Source organism: Sebastes umbrosus, chromosome 21 (assembly GCF_015220745.1).
Source record: "Sebastes umbrosus isolate fSebUmb1 chromosome 21, fSebUmb1.pri, whole genome shotgun sequence".
In the NCBI taxonomy this organism is placed as follows: Eukaryota; Metazoa; Chordata; class Actinopteri; order Perciformes; family Sebastidae; genus Sebastes; species Sebastes umbrosus.
Window position 1 is genome coordinate 16414031 of NC_051289.1, and position 24184 is coordinate 16438214.

The following is a 24184-nucleotide window of genomic DNA, read 5'->3' on the forward strand; positions in this document are numbered from 1 at the left end:
AAATCCCTTCTGTCTGTCTAAGATCTTTTTATCTCGATAAATTCTATTGCTTTGGCTCGGAGATGAAAGAACATCGGTATTCTATTCATTCTAGTTCTCTTTAAGGCGTTAGGCATTGATATCAGCTTCTATGTGAAAAGCATTAGGCAGTGATAACAGCTTTGGCTGTTGCACATGTTGGACTGCACACGTTGAATACACAGATGCTCAAAGAATACCTCTTGCTTTCTACCAACGAGGCGGCGCAGCAAAACTGAAAAGACACACAGCAAGCAGGTTAGCTCCTGAAGACGATGCTTCTCTGCTTTCAGTGATGATTTCTAGGTTACTAACTAGAAAAACTAGTCCACATATGGTGCAGAAGAAAACTTTTTTTTCAATGTATGGGCCTGTTGTTCACATTTTTAATTATCTTAAAGATATTAGGGCTGCAACTAACAATTATTTTCATCGTCGATTAATCTGTTGAGTAGTTTCTCAATTAATTGATTAGCTATTTGTCTATAAAATATCAAAAAATGGTGAACAATGTCAATCAGTGCTTCCCAAAGCCCAAGATGACGTCCTCAAATGTCTTGTTTTGTCCACAACTCAAAAACGTTCAGTTCACTGTCATAGAAGAGTAAAGAAACCAGAAAATATTCATATTAAGGAAGCTGGAATCAGAGAATTTTGATTTTTTTTTCTTAAAAAATTACTCAAACTGAGTAATCGATTATCAAAATGGTTGGCAATTAATTTAATGGTTGACAGCTAATTGATTATTTGATTAATTGTTGCAGCTCTATAAAAGATAGCATACATTTTTATTTAGCAAAAAGATCCTACACCATCCTTTGAATCCTGGCCAGAAATTGCATATAGAAAATGCATATTAGATATCTGTACTCTTTTCTGCAGCATCAGTTCAACCTTTTGTACCCTATTCTATATCTACTCTTGAGCCAAAAACATAAACAAACTCCTGTTTATTCCAGCCGTGTCTAATATTCACGAGTTCGGATGAATGTTATGAGATATTTCCATTTAAAGACCACCGACCAGAATCAGAATCAGGTTTATTTGCCAAATACATAAATACACGGAATATAACTCCGATTTTATGTATCTCTCTCAATGTACTTACACAGAAATAGAAATAACAGCTAGGAACAAGGACAACAAAGCCGGACAAATTAAGGTGAGGAATAGACAGGGCTGATATGTACACAAGTAGTACAAAAATAGGTGTATATATAAATGTTATATATAAAAATAAGAGTAAAATAATAAAATAAAATAAAACATCTATATACAAGTCAAGTGTTCTGGAAGTTGTAAACAATACAAATAGTGCAAAGAAATAAATACTGAATGAATACACATGGGCTGGACGATTATGTAAAGCATGTACACATACAGATGTCTATATACTGTATGTACAGTGTGTAGGATTTATATTGACAGTGACAGATGATTGTGCTTGAATAAACAACTGCGAGCATATTAGCCCCCCCCAACAAAATAGCAAAGCAGGCTAATGTGGTCCTTGTTTAATGCCCATGTCGAACTAAGGTCCTGTTTCAGTATGAGTATGTCAAGATCAGGTTTCCAAGAATAAGAAATGCTTTCAGAGTCTGCTTCAACATGATACTCTGATTTTATGAATGTTCACATCGTATATGAGTGCGTTACTGTTTCGGAGTACATCATCGTCCACCTCCATAAATGTCTGTATATACATACTCATCTCTGCGAGTATGTGTCTGTTTCTGGATTTGGTAAGTATGCACATCCATCAGTATGTGTATGCATGTGTGTGTGTGTGTGTGTGTGTGTCTGTGCACATGCCCACTGATGCGTATCTCTCCAGGTACGCAGCTAGCCTCCAGGGATGAGGAGGTGTTGGAGGTGAAGGCGGGTGATCCGGTGCTTCAGCGGCGACTGCTGCTCCACGGCGGTGGTGGTGAAGCCTCGGGCTCCAGGCCCTCCCAGACCCGTACCACTGCCAAAGCCCAGGCTGGGGCTGGCGCTGGGCTGGGAGGAGAGGCTGGACTCGAAGCGGGGAGGATGGTAATGGGCAGCGAGTGCACCGTAAAAAGTAATGCCATGCTTTTATTTAAGTTATATATTTGATTTCGTATTCGTAGAGGCATTATGTTAGTATCATATAGCATTACACTATTAAGTATAGTATAAAATGTATTTTATTTGCACATACATAAAATCAATCATTAAAACTAGCAAGGAATCATTCCAGGAAGTTGTGTACATTTTTGTACACATGACATCATATTCAAAGAATTATGCCACAATAGCGTTTTTATTTTTGATAAATATTAGGAGGCTTGTGATGCCACTGTGTTACTTCTTGCAGCGAGGACAGCCGAGGAGGTGATCCCCCACTACGCCCAGCAGCTGAGGGAGCGTGTGCGGCCTGACATGATCACGCTTGGCAGCCTTTCACTGCAGCAGGTCAGGGCTACAAAGAGGAATATCTGTGTCATCATCCCATATTCACCAGCACATCAGCCACGTCCATTATGCTGTGTATCAGTGGCTTCGGCTAATGGACATAGAGCGTGTGCATGTGTGCGTGCTGTTTTGTCTGCTCACATATGTATACGGACGCGTGTGTTACATACTCGGCTTACTAATTTTTCTTTCTCTTTCCTTCCATATTTGCTCAGATTTTTGTCCCCAATCTTTTTTTTTTTTTTCTCTCACTGCTACCTTTTATAAAAGTTCTACATTTCAATGAATCTGAATGCACTCATGCGAAATAGCTTTTTGTAGAACATGCATTCAAGGTTAGATAACTCGTTCATCCTCAGCTCAGTAGGAGTGCCTGGATTTCAGCTGTATAATCTACGCTACGTATGATATCCTCACACAATTAACTTATTTGTGGAGAACAGTTATGTTCTCGTCTTTGAACTTTGTTGTGCATTATTATGCATATTTGTTTCTGACAGAAACTGAATTCCCTTTGCTTCTTTACCCGTCTTATGGTCTTTTCAGGAAAAAAATAGAGCGTGACTACTTTTTTATTTTTTCAACTGGGGAGTAGGGATATTGTGAACTAGCATTAAGATCTGAAGCTCCTTTACAAAACAAGTGTTCCATCAGTTAGAAAAGAAATGGGAGAGGATACAAGAACACGGGGTTTCCATTGTGTTGGCAAATCTAGATTGCAAAGAAACACAAACATTAACATTAAGAATGCACAACTTCTATCCACTGTATTTTTAGTTCTAATCTCGCTTGAAAAGAGAGCAGGAGCATCAAATTATGTGAATAGAAAGTAAACGTAATTGGGGGAAAAAGCGGTACAACAATGTGAAGCCACAGCAACAGTTGACTCATCCTCCCTTACTGGATAATCAGTGGCATCTACTGTGTACTGTATCAGTATTGGGATCAGTGTTATCTTATTCTGCCATAATATGTATGCGCTCTCCTACTGTTTCCACACCCACCTCCCATTGAAAGCACATTATCCACCAGAGATTTCACATCTATTTTAAAAATAATAGTGTTTTTCTTCGTTCTCTATTCTGCCGCACAAAGCCTCTACAGGGCGAGACGCTGTCACTTAGCAGTGTCAATGCGTCTGAATGGGGAGTGTGAATGTGCTGACTGAATGTAAAACCGGCAGAAATACTCATCAAACGCTACATGTCTTTAGGGCCTGGCTCGGTATCGATTGCCTGCAGATTGCATTACAGTTGCTCCTTGTGCTTAATTCTGCCATTATGGCGCACTGCACTGTTTTCATAAAGCGGCATCCAAAGAAAGTGTGCATGTGTATTTACACGTATTTTCAGCAAGCGGCTCAGAAGGGACCACTGAAGAGGAGTGAGTGGGCAAAGAGAAAGGAAAGACTAATGGCCTTCTTCGCTGGGAATGTTAAGGTAAAGGCTCGTGTACTGTATATAAGCTGTATGAAGGATGTGTTGCTTTTTTAGTTAGAGGTATAGCAGCCCACAGGACATTAACTTAGGCACTGTATGCTGTTTATAGCTAAATTCTAATGCTTAAAGCTGCAGTGGGTAGAGATGAAGCAAATATGGTTAAAAAAAGTTATTTTTATAAAACACACTATATCCTGACAGTAGTGCATGAGACGGGTAATCTGAAAAAAATCATGTGCCTCTGTGTCCTCCGGTACTCTTAATGGTATCTGCAAAGTTTCACAGACCAGAGGAAAACAACCAATCAGAGCTGAGCTGAGCTATGAGCAGCTGTCAATCACTCGCGAACTCTGATCAAACTGTCAAACTAGGCAGCGCTGATCAAATATGAATCAATATTGTGTTACTGTAATGCCTACATGTATTTCTCGCCTGAAATGTTTTCAGAAACATCTTGTAGTGTACTGTTTATCTGTAAAATGAGAACGTTTGTGACCCGGCAGCAATGTTGAGATCTGTTGCGGAAATACCAAGCACCGCCCATCAGCCGGAGCACAGCCAATAGGAACGCTCTCTCTAAAATGACCTGTGATTGGCCAAAGCCAAAGATTTTTTAAATCCTGAAAACAGAGCCATGAGGAGGTGCAGAAGTCTATTTATCTCTCAGAACACTTGAATTACAATATCCTGAAAGGTTATTACAGAATTATTGCCCAATGATGCCAAAAATATTCTGCCTACTGCAGCTTTAAGCGCTCATCTTTAAAGATATCTCATTATAGTTAGTCACAGAAATGAATAATATCTTACATCCTAATTTAGAGTCATGTATTTTAAATGAAATTGTCAATTAGCTGATAACGCTAATGACGATTAACACATTAACAGTGTTTGTTAACATATCCACTTTAATATTTCAAAGGAGCCTCATTCACAAAGAGACGAGGCAGCGAGAGAAGCACCACAACCCAGGCTGAACACGCTGCTCCAGTGGTAAGTCCAGCGCATATGTACAATTGATGTCACATGACTGTAATCATTAATTGTGCGAAAAGCATTTGTATTCCCACTGACGTCCGAGAAGAAATGTAATATGTATATATATAATATGTCCTCTGCATGGCTTCTCCTGTCGACGGGCATTGCATTGTGGGTAGCACGGCTCGAGGGCGCAGGAATCTGTCCATGTCATCGGGCTCGGAGGGGCATCAATTCCTGGTCCGTCCACTCTAGTCGGAGATCACATATCAGATCTCGTGGCGAGAGCCCCCGCGGGCAATCAGCTTAGCATGTTTAAGTTTTTAGCAATTATGGACTAGCATGCTGGTTGACATGATAAAATCAAGACGCTACTGTACACATCAGTTTCTTTTTGGTTTGCTTTATGGGTGGGTGGTAGTCGGACACCAGCCCTGTCAGATGAATGTGGTTCGGAGTTTAGCGAAGATGACCTCCTCTCGACAGCCTTGAACCCTGTAAATTCCTTCTGATATCAATGGTGGGTGGCTATTAGACATGGGAGACTTTCTATGCATCACCTAGGGCTACATCTGCCTGAAATTTAATGAGAAATGATTTCACTTTTTTCTCTCCCTACGCCTATGAAAGGGAAAAAAATAAAAAAATAAAGAGGAGAGACGCGGAGCTGACTTGTGGTTTTTGTAACAAATGTGTAATTCATTTGTTTCCACTGTTTCTGATTTAATGGAGGTCGAGTAATTGCATTAGGAAGCACATTGTGCCTTGTTGTGAACTGATGAAAGCACATGTAATACTTTTGATAGGCGAACAGTGAGGAAGGGAGAGAGAGGGAGAGAAAGGAGAGAAAAAGACCCAGTGCCTGCCTTTGATGCCGAGCATTTATTTGCTGAATTATCCTTCCTTTTACAAGCATCTTATCCCCAGTCACAGGCAGGCCAGGGCCCCTGTGATATTGCTTTATTTTGAGGAATTAAGAGAGGTGGCGAGGAGACAGAGCGAAGCAACCGCTTATTACATTACCACTGATAAGATTGAAAGGCCGAGAAAGGCAGCGAGAGAGAGAGAGAGAGAAAGAAAGAGAGAGAGGGACCCAGTGGAAAGTGTTTTGTTGTGGTGTTATTAGATTGAGCTGCTGTTGGCTACAGAGTGGAACAACAGAGAGTCCAAAATGCAGGTGGCTGTTAACAGGGTTAGCTTCATGTATTTGTGTGTGTGTTGTATACGTGTGTTTTTGTGCATGTAGCAGCAGAACTATTGAAAGCCCGTCACTCAGAGCGCTGGGGGAAGGCCAAGAGGAAGCGATGGCCAAATACGGCCCGATGACAGAGCTCCCAGAATCCTCCTCTCTGGCGTCACGGCCCCTGTGGCAGGTAAGGTCCGTTAGCCCGCTCCGACTGTGAACACATTCGTTGGAAGAAAAAAAAGAAAGCACACAAACAGGAAGTGACATCCCTTTTTTAATCTCTGAGAGGCTTGTTTCTCAGGAGGAGATATTGATCCCAAAGTGTTTACGAATCTTAAAATAAATGCAGGGTTGTTTGTTCAAAAACACTCCAATGATGTAATTATGTGAAATCCTGTGATGAATGGGAGCGGTTAGAGAATGGGGGAAATAATATCCCGCATTTTCTAGTTTCTCAAATTCCCTCACTCCTTTCATGGCACTAATGGGTACTGTATGTGCACATGCCCACACAATGGCACATTCACATGCGAGCACTGAGCGAAAAAGGCTTCCCTATACAGGATGCTAACTATTCAGCCACATTATTTTTATACAGTATATAAAGATTTTTTTTTTTTTTTCCCCGCTTTGTGTGGATGGTGTCTGTGGTTTTAGGAATCTAAGTAGGAGGAAAAAGGAGTCTTTGGAGATGAAAAAAGGGGAACAGAGGGAGAGGAGAGAACAGAGAAACCAAGTGGGAAAGAGAGAAGGAAGCTGCAGCTTTAGCGGTAGCATCACCAGCTGTGGGAGGAGTGTGCTGTTGTGTTGCATCTGGGGATGAGGCTGCCATGCCACCGTGCTGGCTTAAAGATGTAATGAATCTTCAGTCGGGGGCTTTCCTTCCAGGGTGACAACTGGCTTTGAGGAAGGTTGTAAATGCAGGGGAGATTGTGGTATAATTCCTCAGACTGGCGTTTGTGCCCCCCAGTCACCATTCGATTATCTCCCAAATTGCTGTGTTTCACTGAGATAAAGATTTTTTATGGCTTGCTGACTTGAAACAACCGGCACAGGCAGAATAGGGGGCAAAAGAGGGAGAGGGAAAAGAGAGAAAGAGAGAGAGAGAGAAAGCAATGGCCAAACCTGCCACGCATAGTAATTTCCTTTGGTAAATGACAAAATCTTTGTTTATATGACATTTCCCTAAAATTACTGCAGCGAGATGAATCTGAAATATAAAATGTCACATTTGGCATGCAAAACTATGAAAATATATTTCTGTGCAAAATTCATGGAGGCATTTAATTTAGAACGTGTTTAATAACTAAGGCAGCCTGCATCAGTAATCCTGCCCGGAGGTCCCAAAAAGATTGTCATATTTATTCTCTGCTTTCTTCACCCCCCTCCTTCATTCCGAAGCCAAAAAATTTTAAGGGTAAATGTTCATTGTTAATTAAGATTTACTAATTAAAATGAAAATAATTAACGAGAAAGCTTAATCTCTGAATATTAGCCCATACTTAGAAAGAAAGGAAGTTTTTGTATGTGGCATTTCCTGTCTCTATTAAGAGTGCATTTTGTGTGATCAGTCAATGTGTGGAAAGCCCTGAAAAGATATTTCAGCGAAAGGACGGCTGCTTGCCAGCAAAACCACGGAGGATCCCTCGCTGGAGCCTTTGATCTCATCTGTAGGAGTGCTGTAATGTTATGGCACTTTAGGCACAACTCAGGCTTGGGGCAAACAAACCACCTCTGATATGGAAAATTGGCTCACTTCACCTTTTACCTTCGCCTTGCTGTCTTGACTGTCTCTCACGACGCCTGTGCAAAGCATGCGGGCCAGATAATGACAATACCTCTTCAAAACATACATAGTGCAAATTGGACACCGGTGCGATGTTATTGTTTTTTTAATTTCTTTGCTTCTTTTTTCTCCTTTCTCATCCTCCTCCTCTTCCTTTCCAGTCTGCATGCATACATCTCTTTCCAGTGTGGGGGTTTGGAGGCCTCCATCACCTCCTCCCAAATGGGAGATGTGTGGGCTAAACCGCTTTGCCACCAATTATACTAATTTCACTTCTGCCTAAATTGTTTTTGTTGTTTTGGTATGCAAAGATGCTCACAGTGGGGAGATTGAGGGGCATTATTGCAGGGCTCAGCACACACCTTCCCCCCTCACAGACTGCCAGAGCGATGGGCACCGCCAGCCGGCGTTAGGTGAATGTGTGCGTCTGTGAAAAGGATAGGAATAGTCTCAGGTTGTTTGGTGACAACACAACACACAGTAATACTGTAAAACAAACAGTGGATACAGTCAGTGTATGAGTGTGTGTGTGTGTGAGCACATATAGCCCCTGAGTGCTATTATGTCATCGATTGGAAATGAGGGCTTTAATTGCCAGACACTCAAAATTGGCCCTAGGGAGTTGGTCAACACGGTGTAAATTAGAGTACATAAAATAAGTGGGCATTAAGAGATGCAACTTGGATAATCAGAGAGAAAATAAATGCCTGCACTTAAGAAAGGAAGAGATGGATAGGATAGGATAGGATAGAACAGGATGGAATAGGATAGGATGGGATAGATTGGGATAGGATAGGATGGGATAGAACGGGACAGGAGAGGATAGGATAGGATATAGTGGGATAGAACGGGATAGGATAGAATAAGCTAGGATATGGTGGGATAGAACGGGATAGGATAGAATAAGCTAGGATATGGTGGGATAGAACGGGATAAGATAGGATAGAATATTGTGGGATAGAACAGGATAGGATAGGATAAGCTAGCATTTGGTGGAATAGAGCGGGATAGGATAGGATGGGATAGAACGGGATAGGAGAGGATAGGATAGGATGGGATAGGATGGGATAGATTGGGATAGGATAGGATGGGATAGAACGGGATAGGAGAGGATAAGATTGCATGGGATAGAACGGGATGGATTGGGATAGGATAGGATGGGATAGATTGGGATAGGATAGAATGGGATAGGAGAAGATAGGATAGCATGGGATAGAACGGGATAGATTGGGATAGGATAGGATGGGATAGATTGGGATAGGAGAGGATAGGATAGGATGGGATAGGATAGGATATAGTGGGATAGAACGGAATAGGATAGGATATTGTGGGATAGAACAGGATAGGATAGAATAAGCTAGGATATGGTGGGATAGAACAGGATAGGATAGGATATAATATTGTGGGATAGAACGGGATAAGATAGGATAAGCTATAGCATTTGGTGGAATAGAGCGGGATAGGATAGGATTGATCGGGATAGGATAACATAGGATGGGATAGGGTTTGATAAAATGGGATAGGATTGGGCAGTGTAGAATAGGATGGTATAGGATAGGACAGGATAGGATGGGATAAAATGGGTTAGGATAGGATTTGGCAGTATAGGATGAGATACAGCAAGATAGGGTGGGGCAGGATAGGATTGGATTGGATCAGATAGGTTAGGATAGGACGATAGAGTGGGATAGGAGAAGAAGGGAAAGGATTGGTTAGGATAGCAATCTGCTGATTTGATTTTAATATTTGTTGTACACCAGTGGAACTTTTGGTCTGACGATAGCGGTAGAATTAAAGTGAAGGAGTCATCAGAAGGACTCGTATTCTGGGGAACATTAATGTCCATATACATTTTCATGGCAATCTGCCCAGTAGTCTTTGGGATATCTTGGTCTGTGCTGGGTGAATACATGGATGAACAAAATGTCCAAACAGCCAATCAACGGACCAGCCAATATTGCTATTGAAGTTTCAAACATAGAAATGATGATAAAGACCAAGTGGCTCTGTTTAAGCCAGATTGACTTTTCATTCAGTGCTGTTCAACAGATGCCATAGGGGACAAAAGACTGAATATGTATTAATATTGTTCTCCGATTATATTTCATTAAAAAAAACTAAACTGTCTCACCAGCTTACCCTATTACTCATCTTAAGCCCTAAAAAAGAGGCACATGTCACCAAAACAAACAAGCAAATAAACAACAAGTGGGCTGATATAGCCTGAAGGTTAGTGGGATGAGCTCGCTACCAGAAGGTTGGCGTTTTGAAACCTTCATCTGAATGGGCAGCGTGGCCTGGGGAAATAAATATCACTCTCCACTTCGATAACAAGGAATGCTGATGTGCCCTTGAGCAAGGCACTTAACCCCTAAATGGTTGAATGGAGATCATCAGATGGAAGCCTGCAGCTGTACTGGCCATGTCTTACATATATGTTTGCTTGACTGCAGTTGGACAAAAACACTTTTTTGTTCAGAAAACATACCTGAAGTTAAAAAAAACACCCCAAAAAGTCAAATAAAAAACATAATTTAGAGGTCGTCAATGCTACGACAAGAGCCAAGTTAGTGACAGAAAAACTGTCTTCCTTCACTGTGGCAATGCTGTCTCATCTCTAGATGTGCATCCGAATTTTGCTTGCATTGTTTCATGACGCGGCCTGCATGCAGCAAGGTCACAATATTTCTCACTTCACTCCTATACTAAATTACATGCAACTTGTATGCAACTTGAGTGCTGCAGGAATGAGTCCTAAATCCTGGAAATGAGTTATCATTTTAGCACTTCCGGTTCCCTCGTCTGGAATTCAATGGATTTTTTGAATGGGTTTTTAGTTAGATGCCTGAAATATGGTCTGTGGTTAACACAAGCTTAAGAGATTTTAACGTTTTGTTCTACGGCAAAAATTATTCTATCGGTAAATATCCCACTTGTGAATTTTGAAGCTTTTATGTGTCTTAAAAAAGGGGTTTGCTCAAACGTCATCACGCCGAACAAGTCGGCCTTTAGCTTAGTGGTAGTGACATGAAGTCATGCGACCGTGGTGTAGTTCGTTGACAGCCTAACGTTAGCTTTTAACTTCTGCCGATTGCATATACATTTCAAAAATCATAAAAGTGTTGTTTTTTTGTGTCTCCATTTGTGGAGATTATCTTGCTGAATAAAACTTGTAAGTATCGTAAACGTTTGTTTGCCACAGAGTTTATTTTCTGCAATAATCCTAAATCCAATGAAAAAATCCCATTGGCCTTTTGTTGAGGGAACCAGTGTGACGCTAACTTCCAGGTTGACCTACAAAAATATGCCATCCCTGCACCACTCTATACCTTACAAATATATATATATATATATATATCAGCAATTACAAGTATTCTTCATCAACCGGACGTCTGTCCTCAAAATCTGAAGTAAAGACAACACAAGACAGGATAAAGAAAATGATTTGGAAATTGTTTTTTAGTTGATAAGGTACAGAGAGACTGCTAGTTTCAAATACAGTTAAGTATGATTAAGGAGGCATAGTGAAAAACGTGGGATGTGATGAGCATCTAACTAAACTTTATTTACGTAGCAGCACTCCAAACAGTAGTTACAGATGTTGATTAGATTAGATAACATAACTGTTGACAGCAGTGGTCAATATGGTAGACGCACAATGTCAAAAAATTATTTGTTTTAGAGGCAGGTTGACTAATTACTCTACAGGTGTGTGACGCATGGGTTGATGGTTTAGTGATAGATTGCAACATCCAACAACTAACAGACATGACAGCATTGAACAGTATATATATACAGTATATATATGGTCTTACTGTAATTGTGAGGGTTTTCAGCGCTTAATTGTCCTGTCAAGCTACTAATATTGGCTTAAATAGAAGAAGATTATCCTTTTTCCATTTAGATGTAGTGTGAGACAATACATAATCTCGGTTTGTTCTGTGAGGTATGAATGTTTTACTTCTGCACTTCCAAGACATACAAGTTAATAAATATAATAAATGTTGAGAATTGGTTTGACTAGGTTTAGGTTTGACTAGGTTTAGGTAAAGTGTAGCATGTACATTATGTTCACAGTTACCGTTAGTTAGCTACTATTAATCATCTGGACATTTGTGTCTGTCACTCGGGTTAAATGACACATGTGTCAACCTAATAAAATCAGTTGGTGTTTGAAATAACATGGAATTGATGAAATATTGCAATCTAATCTTATGTCCTGCACTTTGTGTATTGTAGGTGAACCAGAGCACGACTCCCCAGCCTGTGGAGGTGTGTGTGTGTTGCCTAAGAGCCACCAGAGACAAGCTACCCAGGGGCCTCTACACTGTCAGCGTGGCCCTTCACAGCCGTCTAGGGGGTCCAGCTCTGGCCTGGTGCAGTAAGAAAGAGCAGCGGCAATGGGCGGCGTCCACGGAGCCGATCGAACATCGGGGCCGCTACTGCGACACCGACCTGCACCTTAACCAGAGCCTGTTCATGGTGAGGAGACCAAAGCAGAACATTTTACACACTAAAACATGAATGGTGATGATACCGTAACAGTTCAGATATCAGAAATACTATGCTATTTAATTAGATGTAGATGGATTGCTTGAAAATTTAAGATAAATGAATCATGAGTCATGACTTCAGTTTGTTTTTAGCTTTGTTTAAAGTTACAGCTGAAATTCCATACTAACATGCTATTTAGTACGCTAAAACACTATGTGAGAGTTTTTAGTATGTCCTAAACCTTAGTATGAAACCAATAGTAGGCGAATTGCATACTATTTCTGGGGAAATTTTGTTGTATGCAATGCTGGACACTACGGTGGCATACATATCCCACAATGCAATGCGGGTAGTGACGACAACGTTCGTAAGAGAGACGTTGACGGAAAGTATACGATTTCCCTTCGCTAGGCATAATGTATATTTCAGTTAATTCAGACTTTAATTCTCACAAATCGTCATTTTGGTCACATGAGTTTGGCACGGGTTACCATGGTTACACGTCTCCAACCGGCAAGAAGGCTTTCTGGAAGTGACGATGTAAATTACTGCTCGGTGCATCCAAAAAGGTACATGCCACTGTTAATTCACGCAAAAGTAAGTTGAGTGTACACATATTGGGTATGTAGTGCATAGTATGCGATTTTGGACGCAGCCTAAATGTTGGAGTGTGGTAAAAAATAAATGGGATGAGTCTAAACAAATAAACAGTTCATGAACGCCATTCGCAAATAAGGTTGAAGAATTGAAAGAGAACACTGGCTATTGCAAAACACAGAGGTCTGCATGTTGCTTTCCTCTCTATTGACACTAATGTGTTTTTATTCAACAAGGAACAACAAGGACAGAATCCGGTTGTGATTTGTGATCTGTGCAATTTGATTTAATAAGAACCCCTTTATTCATGTGATGCTTTGTGAAGCCGCTTTGAATATTTCTTTTATTTTCCAGCGAAAAATATTTGAATAAATATAAAACATCTCTTATCCGAAAGCAATTTTGACATTAAGGGAACCTGAATTAAAACACTTCAAATGACATGGACGAAGCCTTTGATGTGAAATTCAATAGAATTTTCTTAGTAAAAACGCAATCTTAAAAACAACCAGTCCCCTTGGATAAAAGCAATAAAACATGCTTTGCTAATATGACAGAACCCACCACACACACACACTGCGTGTCTTTAGTTTTTGTATTTGCCACAGTATTTCCAAATTCCTCTTTCTGTTTCCCTTGGTTTCATCAGTTGCGGTGGAGATTGAAAGGGGTTATGAGAAGTTATATTGCTGTAAAAGACGGCATATGAAAATATGCCACACGCAGCCTCTGGGTTTTTCTCCGGGGATCTCCATATGAATAAAACAACAACTTCTCAAACATGACATTTAATCCATGCATGTAAATCAAACCCCGAGATCAATTATTCATTTATATAAGGAAGTAATGTTTTATTGGAATGAAAATGTACAAACGCAGTGAAAAATTTAGCTTCTTTTCTTGCACGTCTTTGAGCATCTGTGACACAGTTGAGCTGGATAAAAAAAGGAATCGAAAAGTTAGGCAGAATTGACTTAAAATTACTATTAAAAAATCTCAACCTCCATCTCCAATGTATAGTCAAACATGTTTTTCACATTTGGTCCTTTTGATGAAACAACACGGCAGATTTTTAAATGTATGCACATCTCACAACCACTTCCCTAAACCTCTTGATATGAGGGAAAACATCCTCTATAGAGGCTGTGCTAATCTTTAAAACCTACATACTGCTTTTGGATGGTCGATATTGACCAGTGGATTAGAAATCTCTGTTTATGTTTATTCATTGATGATGTGTGCACGACTCACAAGAGAAACCTTAAAACAGAAGCCACTAAATCCAGTGTCCCTCCTGATTCCATAGAGTTTTGTACAGAAAAGGGCTTCTTCACTGTTCAACTCTAAAGGCCTTAGCTGGAGCATTTAGCACATGTGGACATTGCCAATGTGCTGGTGGGCGTATTCACTGAGCTAGAGCATCCTGATAATATTGTCTCCGGCTCCCATCAGACATAAAGGACGGGGTAAAAGCTGGCATAAACTGAATGCGGACCTGGGATCTGATTCAGAGGTAAAAAAGGTTTAAGTATGGCGTGGTAAATGCCTCATGTCACTCTTCCTTCCCTCCTCTCCTCCCCAAACCCTCGGCTGAGCTTTATAGACAAACCTGTTGTTGTCGTCCTCATTGATAGTCTCAGACAAATCTGATTCCACCACTATCTGGATTGGCCTGGATGTTTTCTCTCTCTCTGTCTCTCTCCTGTTGCCCACACTGTAGCGTGCGATTTCAGGAGTGCTTGCAGTGCCTTCTAAGAGGAAATGAGGAATTAGTGATGGTAAGAGGAAGCCAGGAGCTTATTTTCCTTTCCTCCCTCTCTCTCTTTTTTTTTTTTCATTCACCCTTAGCTTTGTGCGTCTGGGTTTGGATTTAGAAAGAAACAGTGCAGTTGGAGATGTCTTGGATATGCTGGCAAGTGAGAGCACATGAGAAGAGTCGGGCCCACGGTCTTTGTGCAGTTTTTACACCGAATGGGAAGATGCATAAGATTCCACATTTTAATATTAAAGCTGCAGTGGGAAGAATTGGAGCAAATATGATATGATAAAAAAAAAAAAAAAAAAAAAAATTCTAAAACGGTCACTATATCCTGACAGTAGTGCATGAGACAGGTAATCTGAAAAAAAAAATCATCTGCCTCTGTGTCCTCCGTTGTCCACAGACCGGGGGAAAACAACTAATCAGAGCCTGCCATCTATGAGCCGGCTGTCAATCAACAAACTCTGATCAAACGGTCAAACTAGGCAGCGCTGATCAAATATGAATCAATATTCTGTTACTGTAATGCCTATTCTTGCCTGAAATGTTTTCAGAAACATCTTGTAGTGTACTGTGTAGCTGTAAAATGAGAACGTTTGTGACCCGGTAGCTTTGTTGAAAACAGTTGAGGAAATACCAAGCACTGCCCACCAACCGGAGCACAGCCAATAGGAACGCTCAATAGGAACGCTCTCTCTCTGAAATGACCTGTGATTGACGGAAGCCTTCCGTCACGGGTAGATTTTTTAAAGCCTGAAAACAGAGCCATGAGGAGGTGCAGAAGTCTAGTTATCTCTGAGAACACTTGAATTACAATATGCTGAAAGGTTATCATGGAATTTTTGCCCAATGATGCCAAAAATATACTGCCTACCCCCACTTTAAAGGGGGAAGAAGAAGGAATGAGGTAGAAAAGAGGAAACAAAGATGTGAAATGTATATGGAGATCTATGAATTTGCTCTTGTTTTTTTCCTTTTTTTTAAAAAAAATCTTTTGTTCCATGTTGTGGTCATTGAGGAAGGAGGTTTAATCATTTGACAAAGAACTCAGTCATCTTGCACAATGATAATCTCCCTTTTTTGGACACATGCACTCTTTTTTTTTAAAAATGTGTCTGTTTTGAATTAAACCGGATACTTCTAATGGTTTAAGCAGCTCCTCCAGCAAACACAGGAAGTGAGAAAACCTCTGAAGCACATCATCCAGTCTCACAAACCTCACAGCAACACTTCCCACACACACACACACACACACACATATGCAAACATGTCTGCTTCACACATATCCACTCGCACACAAATTATTATTTATGCAGGTCATATTTCTTACAGCAAATGAATAATATGAAATATCCTCAATATCCATAATCCGTGATATTATGCCATAAATTTGTGTCCTGAGTCAGACACTACTACCCATCATTTCACAGGTGCATACCAAAAGCAGATTATCAGGAGGGGGGTGGGAGGGATACACATGATTTATGTGTTAAAACAAGTCCCCTGCGTTTTCCATTACAACTAATAAAGGGCTAAAATATTTCCACCCAGTGATGGATGAAGTGGCACACACCTCACTGTCAGTTCATTTTTTAAGCAAACCCACCGTTCTCTGGGTAAATAAGAATGTTTGCCATCGACTGCTAACCGCTAACACTTTTCGCTTCACGCGAGATACCCTTAATATCATCAGTTTGATTGATGACGGCCTCGCTGCGCCGGAAATTCAGTAACTGTCATCTCATGGACTACAACGGCAATCTCAACTTCTCCTCCACCCTGCGTTTGATGCCGACAGTCTTTATCATTCCAACATCTCCTTTTAGGCAATTTGCTCAGTTGGACGGGTGAGAATGGCAGTTAAGATGGCTCTACTAAAGAACCCGCAAATAAGTTAAAAGAGGATTCGAGTCTAGGATGTAGATTAAGTACCCCCCTCAGGGCTCCTGTCCTGTTTGTTACCCTCTGTGTGTCTGTTTGTCATTGGTCTCCTGGTTGCGAGCAAGTCTATGCGTGCTCCCTGCTGCAGTATTGTACTGTATATGCCGTGTCGATGTGTCTGCATATGTGTGCATAAGTTATGTGTGTGCGCCTGTGGGCTTGTGCGTTCACCTGGGTGGAGTTGTGAGTGACTTTGTGCCTTCATCTGTGTCTGCAGATCTTACCTGCAGCCTGTCAGGTCGTCCCCTCCATGGTCCTGGTGTTTCAACTGATTGCACTACCGGGAGACAGCAGCCACATCAGCTCTGTGCTGGCTTGGGGGGCATTTCCTGTTTGCGGACCGAGCCTGGGGCTTGTCCAGGGCAGGTGCGTTAATGGCAGACCAAAGTTAGCTATTGGACCTCAAGGAGTTTGTATTTTGAACTGTATATACTGTATTTATACTGTATATATACTGTATATACTGTATATATATATATATACTATATATTAGGGCTGTCAATCGATTAAAATGTTTAATTGTGATTAATCACATGATTGTCCATGATTAATCGCAAATTAATTGTATATTTTTTATCTGTTCAAAATGTACCTTAAAGGGAGATTTGTCAAGCCTTTGATACTTTTATCAACATGGAAGTGGGCAAATATGCTTGCTTCATGCAGATGTATGTATATATTTATTATTGGAAATCAATTAACAACACAAAACAATGACAATGATCCAGAAACCCTCACAGGTACTGCATTTATTTAGCATAAAGAATATGCTCAAATCATCATATATCATAATATAGCAAACTCTAGCCCAACAGGCAACAACAGCTATCAGTGTGTCAGTGTGCTGACTTGACTATGACTTGCTCGTGGGTAACCCTAGAACCCATTTTTAAGTCAAGGAATCCCTTTGGAAACGGCCATGCTAATTTTTCCTTGCCAAAATTTAGCGCAAGTTTGGAGCGTTAGTTAGCCACCTTCACGACAAACTAGTATGACATGGTTTGTACCAATGGATTCCTTAGGTTTTGTAGTTTCATAATCTAGCTATAAATCTGAGCCTAAAAATCGCAAGTTGCATTAATGCGTTAAAAAAATGAGTGGCTTCAAAAGGAATTTGCGTTATTATCGCGTTAACTTTGACAGCCCCAAATTTAAAGAAAGTTTTCATTTGAAAAAAAAAAAGGAACAGAACACAGATGGACTCACCCTTTAAGTTTGAAAAAAGTTTGCCCATCGTACATCTGGTTGTACAGTGACCATTACCGGTTATGTGTCATTGACCTAGGTTCAAAACCCCTCTGCTCAGGGGGGAGCCGAACACACAACTGGACCAGTTTAAAAAGATTGAAGCCGTCATCTCCTCTGATCTAGACCACTGGCTGTGCAACCTGTACTTTCAGGTGTGTGTGTGTGTGTGCGATGAGGAAACATGTGCATGCATGTTTCTTTTGAAGTTTCTTATCTATTCATGTTATATTCATAAGTATGCAGGTATGAATTATGTTATACTCTTGTGTGTGTTTTCCCTCACTCAGACCCTCCCCTATTATTTGGGAGGCAGGATGGTGGATCTGTGTAGATGGGGGTTTGGATTTTTGGATTTTCTATGATAAAAGCAATTGGAAATTGGCCCCAGAGAGCAAACAAGAACCACATCTTTGCCCAGCAATTCCGGATGCATTTGAGCTGATGCATTGATTAGATTAGTAAACATCTTAATTGAATTAAAAGCCAGAACAAAGCTCTCTGTCTTAGGTTTGTCTCTGCATTTGTCCCTTCGACTGTGACATGTTGTTCGTATTACCGCATTATCATTACTGCTTTGACTTCCGAGGGATGTAAATAGCCATGTTTTTGTACTTCTCTGTGGCCGTACAGCACAATAGGATGTGCAATATTCATATTAGTCACAATTATGGTCTTAATTGAATTATTTTCTGCCATTATGGCACACCATGACATATACTAATAGTTGGCTATGTCTGCAGTTTGATCACTAACACCTGTAGGGTAATTACACACACATGCTGTTTTCCCAAACAATGGTGATGCAATGGAATGATATGAACATAACTGCTGATGACATTAACATGACGAGGTTATATTAATGTTCACTGAACCCATATGTAGACCTCAAAAACACACGGACAGACGCCTCCCTCTTTGTTTGTGGTGTTTCAGGTGAAGAGGCTCCCTTCTGGAACATCTGGGGGACCAGAGCGCTGCATCACCCTATCAATACCCCTGAATAACCCTCAACCTGAGGTCCATCATGACCAACCACGAGGCCAACTGCCTCTCCAGCCCCAGCCTCCATCGCAGATCCAGCTCCGTCCTCAGCCCAGTCATCCCCAGTCCCAGTTTTACCCCCAACAGCAGCCGCACGCGGGCCCCAGCAGCAGGGCAGGAGAGCCCGCTGCAGTGCATTCTCACCGGGGGTCTCCTCTCCACCTGTCAGCTTATTCCGCGTGCTCTTCCTCATCTCTGCCAGGTAGGGGTCCGACGTTAAAACCCCCGACTATGCCACAGTGGGGAGAAAATGTCACCCTAATGTCACAAGCACTGGGATGAGAAGAGTGGCAGGCCTCACTCACGGCACTGAGGTGAAAGTGCTCGAGGGTAGGGTTGGGTAGAGACAGTAGGCCAAGTTTGATAGATGGAAATTAAATCAAACAAACGGATGTTATTTTAGTTAGATATATTATGCAAAACTTCCAACAGATACACTGTAGCATTAGTGTTAGTTAAGGATAAACACTGATAGGCTTGTAACACACCCAGATAAAGCATTTTGATTACACAACCACCAACTTAAATAAGTAAACAAAACCCTCCTCGGCACATTGGCATGGGAAGTATTATTAAAGTAATAAAATGACAGCATCATTAGATTTAGATTTTCTCATTTTTCTTTTCTTTTATTTCATTGTACTGAAAAAAACAAAACAATGATCCAATATTAGGTGCCACATATAACTTCTAGATACTTATAATACTGTTACCAAGCTATTAAAAAAAACTCATTTTTAAACTCAACTAAACTTTTCTTGGCAGTTAGATGTTCAAACAGTACATTTGAGAAATATTGGCAGTCTCTGAGTCTTATGTTTACATAGTGAAGTGCTATTTAGTGTCTAAACTCAACAAAGCATTATGACCTGGCAAACACAAACTGTTGTATTACTTTATCATTACATATACATAGGTGTTAACACGCTACTTTTTTAATTTGATCATGCAGAAAAAAGTACCTTTGTGCCTTGTGCACTTTGCACGTGTTAGACAGACAGCATGTGATACATTCGAGAAACATACATTTTTTTTTAGTTAGAATTTCAAATAGAGCACTTTTGTTCTGTTTCTGCCATTTGACTGAGATCCATCCATCACACATTTCTGATTACCGTCTTGGAAGTTTTTATCTGTCCCATTATCGACTGGAATACACAACATGTAATCTGGTTACCGTCATTTTGCACCAAATTTTTCCAGAGGCACGAAGACACAGAATGAAATGATTTTAGATAGCAGATGAACTATTGCAGCGACTGCCTAGTGGCTCAGTGGTTAGTCTTTCTGTGTGGAGCTCGCATGTTCCCTCCCGCATTTGTGCTATTTTCCTCCGGGTGCTCTCGTTTCCTCTTACAGTCCGGCAGATATGCAGGTCAGGTTGATTTGAGACTCACATTCCCAGGTGTGAATATGATTATGTTTCCATGTTTTTAGTTCTGTGATGGACTGGTGCTACTTTGCTTTTCTTTCAGTGCATGCTGGGATACGCTCCTATATGATCCTGAATAGAGTGGTGCAGGAATGAGTCCTAAAACCCAGAAAAGAGTTAGCATTTTAGCACTTACAGTTCTCTCGACTCGCAGTCGATGAGTTTTTTGAATGAGTTTTTAGTTAGATGCCTGAAAAAAGGTCTGTGGTTAACACAAGTTTAAGAGATTTTAACCTTTTGTTCTACGATATCAAATACATCAGTAAATATCCCACCTGTGAATTTTGAATCTTTTACGTGTCTTAAAGAAAACGGGTGCTAACAAGTGGCTAAATGAGACTACTAAACGTCATCACCCCGACTTGTCTGCCTTCACAGCCTCTTTGTGTATTCTCGCGCTCATGCGACTGTGGTGTAGTTCGTTTGTAGCCTAACGTTAGTTCTTTACTTCTGGTGATCGCATTCACGCTTCAAAAATCATAAAAGTGGTGTTTATTTATGGAGATTATCTTGCTGAACAAAAAGAGTAAGATATCAGGGCGATGCTTACTTCCTAGTTGGTCTACAAATATACGTCATCCCTGCACCACTCTATTGTTACAAGTGTGTCCTTCACATACACTGATAAGCTGTTCCGATGTGGTTTGGGCTCATCTGGTGGTCCAGGCGAGGTCATACCGCAATTTTAACCACATCTAGAGGCGGCTAATGACTTCTGTTAATAGTAATGAGAATCCACTCCCACATTTTCAAAAACTATTCTTGTTTCCCACCTAAGTAATCCAACATTCTGGCCTTTGCCAGGAATCAAATCCAGGCTCATTTGGTATTGATCTACTACAAAGGCGACTGGCTAGCTTCTTTGTTATTAATACATCCCCCCTTTTTTTTCCTTTCTTTTTTTTTTTTTGCACGCACAGCTCATCTTTATTTAACAGTCCTCAAAAGTTTCTGGGGTGCTCTGCTTTAAACATCACACAGGCTTTTTAATTACAAATGAGTTGTGACAGGTCTGCTGGGTAGCACCCTGGCCCATTTTAAACGTGATGCCGGCTGACAGCTTGGCAGTGTTCTCCCAGCACTGAAACATGTGGAAGAAATTGGTCTTTTACATTTCACAGCTTGTCGCTTCCTCCGCCGACTGACCTGTGACCCCCCACAGAGATCCTAACGCCCACAAGGGAAGTGTCCCCAACGAACTGACTGCCTTTCCAGAGAGGGAGAGAGGGAGGGTGGGAGGCACTCACTATGGGAGATTTATGTTCTGCCACATAAGGCAAAAGGTACCGAGTCTCTTCAACACACACGGCCGCATACTCTGGCTCACACACAGACTCGGACTTCAGCACACACACACATTCTCACAGCCAGGTGAGGAGGTTGCTTGGGAAGTGAACCCGATCCGTAAGTGAAACAACGGATCAAAAGGTGTCCCGCACAACACCTCATCCACGCCGTTCCCTAAGCCGACCTGACGTCTGCGCCTCATTTGCATACAGATCTGTTCATTTTGCATTACCTCTGGAGCGAATTATGGCATTCAGATGGGGGAGATTACGTCAAGGTTGAAGGGAGCGATCGGACGGACAACTTTAACCTAGCCAAAAAAAAAAAAAAAAAAAAAATGTAAATCCAATTCAGCGAGGAGAAGAAGAACAAATTATCCCCTTCCTCGGTCCTCCGTCAAGTCTGGGGGTTTCAGACGTTTCCTTCCCATTTCATGCCTCTCTGTTTCTGATGTGTGCTGCGTGGAGATCGCTTTCTCTGCGCGCGCGTGTGACGGCAGGATTTTTCCTCATTACCCGTTTGTCTCAGAATCAGGACAAGTATACGGAGACCTCTTGTCATTGCGATAACGTACACACACGGCAGAGCTTGACAGCGAGACTGGAAGTTTGTATTCCTGAGGCCTTAAGTTAATTAATCCCTGTAGAAAAATCACAGTGTGCGGTGAGGTGTCTATTACAGAACAAAACCTGACATCCCAATCCAAGATAGTAACTGACAAGTTTTGATCGAAAAATTTGGAAGATGACTTTAGTGCTTTTAGTGTGTGCATTGATATTTTTGTGTATATCAGATTAACGTGCCATTAATTATCCTGATTTACCTCAGTTGACTCGTCCAAGCATAATATTTGGTGTTTTAACGTAGAGATTAGCTAGAGGCGCACTGGGTTAAGTGACCTTTCACATTAACTGAATGATCCAGTTACATTGGGTTTGTTTGAACCCAAACGACTAATTAGATTAGCCTCTTGTTTCATGATCGCCTTTAGTGGATCACTACGAGCACAGTAACTGTATTGCTGCTTCATTTTTCTGCCTTTTTTGTTATTTTTTTTTTTTTTTTTACAAATGCATCGTAACATCCATCCCCTTGAGCACCGATGGTGATTTCGAGGATTCCACATCTAATGTCTTCTTTGGAGCGCTGCCCTGCACTTTCAGGATGTGCTCCCCCTCCAGGCCCGGTCCCAGTCATCATAGAGTCTAAAAACCACAATGTTACATCATACCGTCTCAATCAGTCGCACTCTGCATCCCCGCCGATTAATTCAACAATGTCCGGATTCAACCTTTTGAAGGCTGTTTGCAGAGATACACGTGTAAAACCCTCGCAGTGGGTGTGGTAAACAAGCCTAAAGGATTGCATGGTGGTGGGGGGCGCAAATACAGTAAAGAGCATGTGGGACAAATACACCCAAAGGTGACAGTGTCGCGCTGAAAAGTCCCAGTTTTTGTGCGATAAGACAAAGACCGCCTATGTGAACATGATAAAGACAAATTTGACTTTCAAGGAGGCTTCACCAGTGAGAGTGAAAACGTCTTATATTTGTGCACATTAGTATGCACTGAGTGTCTGTTATTGTCATTTAAATGCAACGGATTACAAGAAAATAAACTCTTCTGTGAAGCGACACCGAATCCTCGCCGTATCATAGCAACCACAACACGAGATCCGGACATGGACTCAGGGGTAATCCGTGAGTCACTGACCTTCGATCCCTCTGTAACTTTGGACCAGTCATCAGGCAATTAGGGGCCTAGGTGAGCGAGAACCGCCATCCCAGCCCGGTTGCATCTCACCGGTAACACAGCGATGGGGTCTCAACAGTGTTACGGCCCTGCGGCGCTTCTCTTTCCTCGGCCTGTTTTTTTTGTGTGCGAGCAAGAGAGAGAAAAAGAGGTGTGTTGAGTTATGCGCTTGCGAGGTGCACTCATTTGTATTTTCTACCCTGGAAAATGTTTGCGCACGTATGCAAGTGTCTACATATTAATATCTTTGTTTGTATGCCTTCCTGTGTGTGGGTGCGTCAACACAGTGCACTGGATGAGTGTGTGTGTGTGTGTGTGTGTGTGTGTGTTGGTCTTAACACAGCTCAGAGCACAGGGGGATAACAAGGAGTTTGTTGTTGGCCTTGAGTGCCCGGAGAGGCTGGAGTTGTGGCAGCTCCAGCGCTCCGAGTTCACAGACGTAGCCCTTAGCTGTCGAAGCTGTCGATGCTGCCTCCGCGCTCGTTTTCTGGTTCCACGGCGTCTGCGCATTAGCAAGCGGGGCCCGGTGTAATGAGTGTGTGTGTGGTTGTGCAGTCGAAGAAAGCATCCTTATCCATGGTGGTCCAATTCTGCGAGGCCACGGTTGCTGCTGTTGTTGTTGCTAATAGAGATTGAGGTGTGTGCGTAAAAAGCATCTGGCTTTGCTCGGTCTCATACAGTTTGCACAGCAAAACACATGCTGTAAAGGTAATATTTGCTTCTTCTTAGAATATTAGGAATAAAGTATTAAAACAATGCATCACAACTTGAATGAACAATAGTTGCTTTGG

The 24184-nt window shown here is 41.4% G+C and overlaps 1 protein-coding gene across 1 annotated transcript in view; it reads left to right on the top strand.

Annotated features, from left to right (window-relative positions):
* The window catches only part of ofcc1 (orofacial cleft 1 candidate 1), an 88875-nt gene that overhangs the window by 11691 nt on the left and 53000 nt on the right, over nucleotides 1-24184 (top strand). The window contains exons 6-14 of the mRNA XM_037757599.1: nucleotides 1853-2080; nucleotides 2357-2454; nucleotides 3807-3893; nucleotides 4816-4886; nucleotides 6121-6244; nucleotides 12083-12325; nucleotides 16852-17000; nucleotides 17920-18034; nucleotides 18816-19125. Coding sequence (XP_037613527.1) covers nucleotides 1853-2080; nucleotides 2357-2454; nucleotides 3807-3893; nucleotides 4816-4886; nucleotides 6121-6244; nucleotides 12083-12325; nucleotides 16852-17000; nucleotides 17920-18034; nucleotides 18816-19125 — 1425 coding nt within the window. The remainder of the gene's footprint in view (nucleotides 1-1852; nucleotides 2081-2356; nucleotides 2455-3806; nucleotides 3894-4815; nucleotides 4887-6120; nucleotides 6245-12082; nucleotides 12326-16851; nucleotides 17001-17919; nucleotides 18035-18815; nucleotides 19126-24184) is intronic.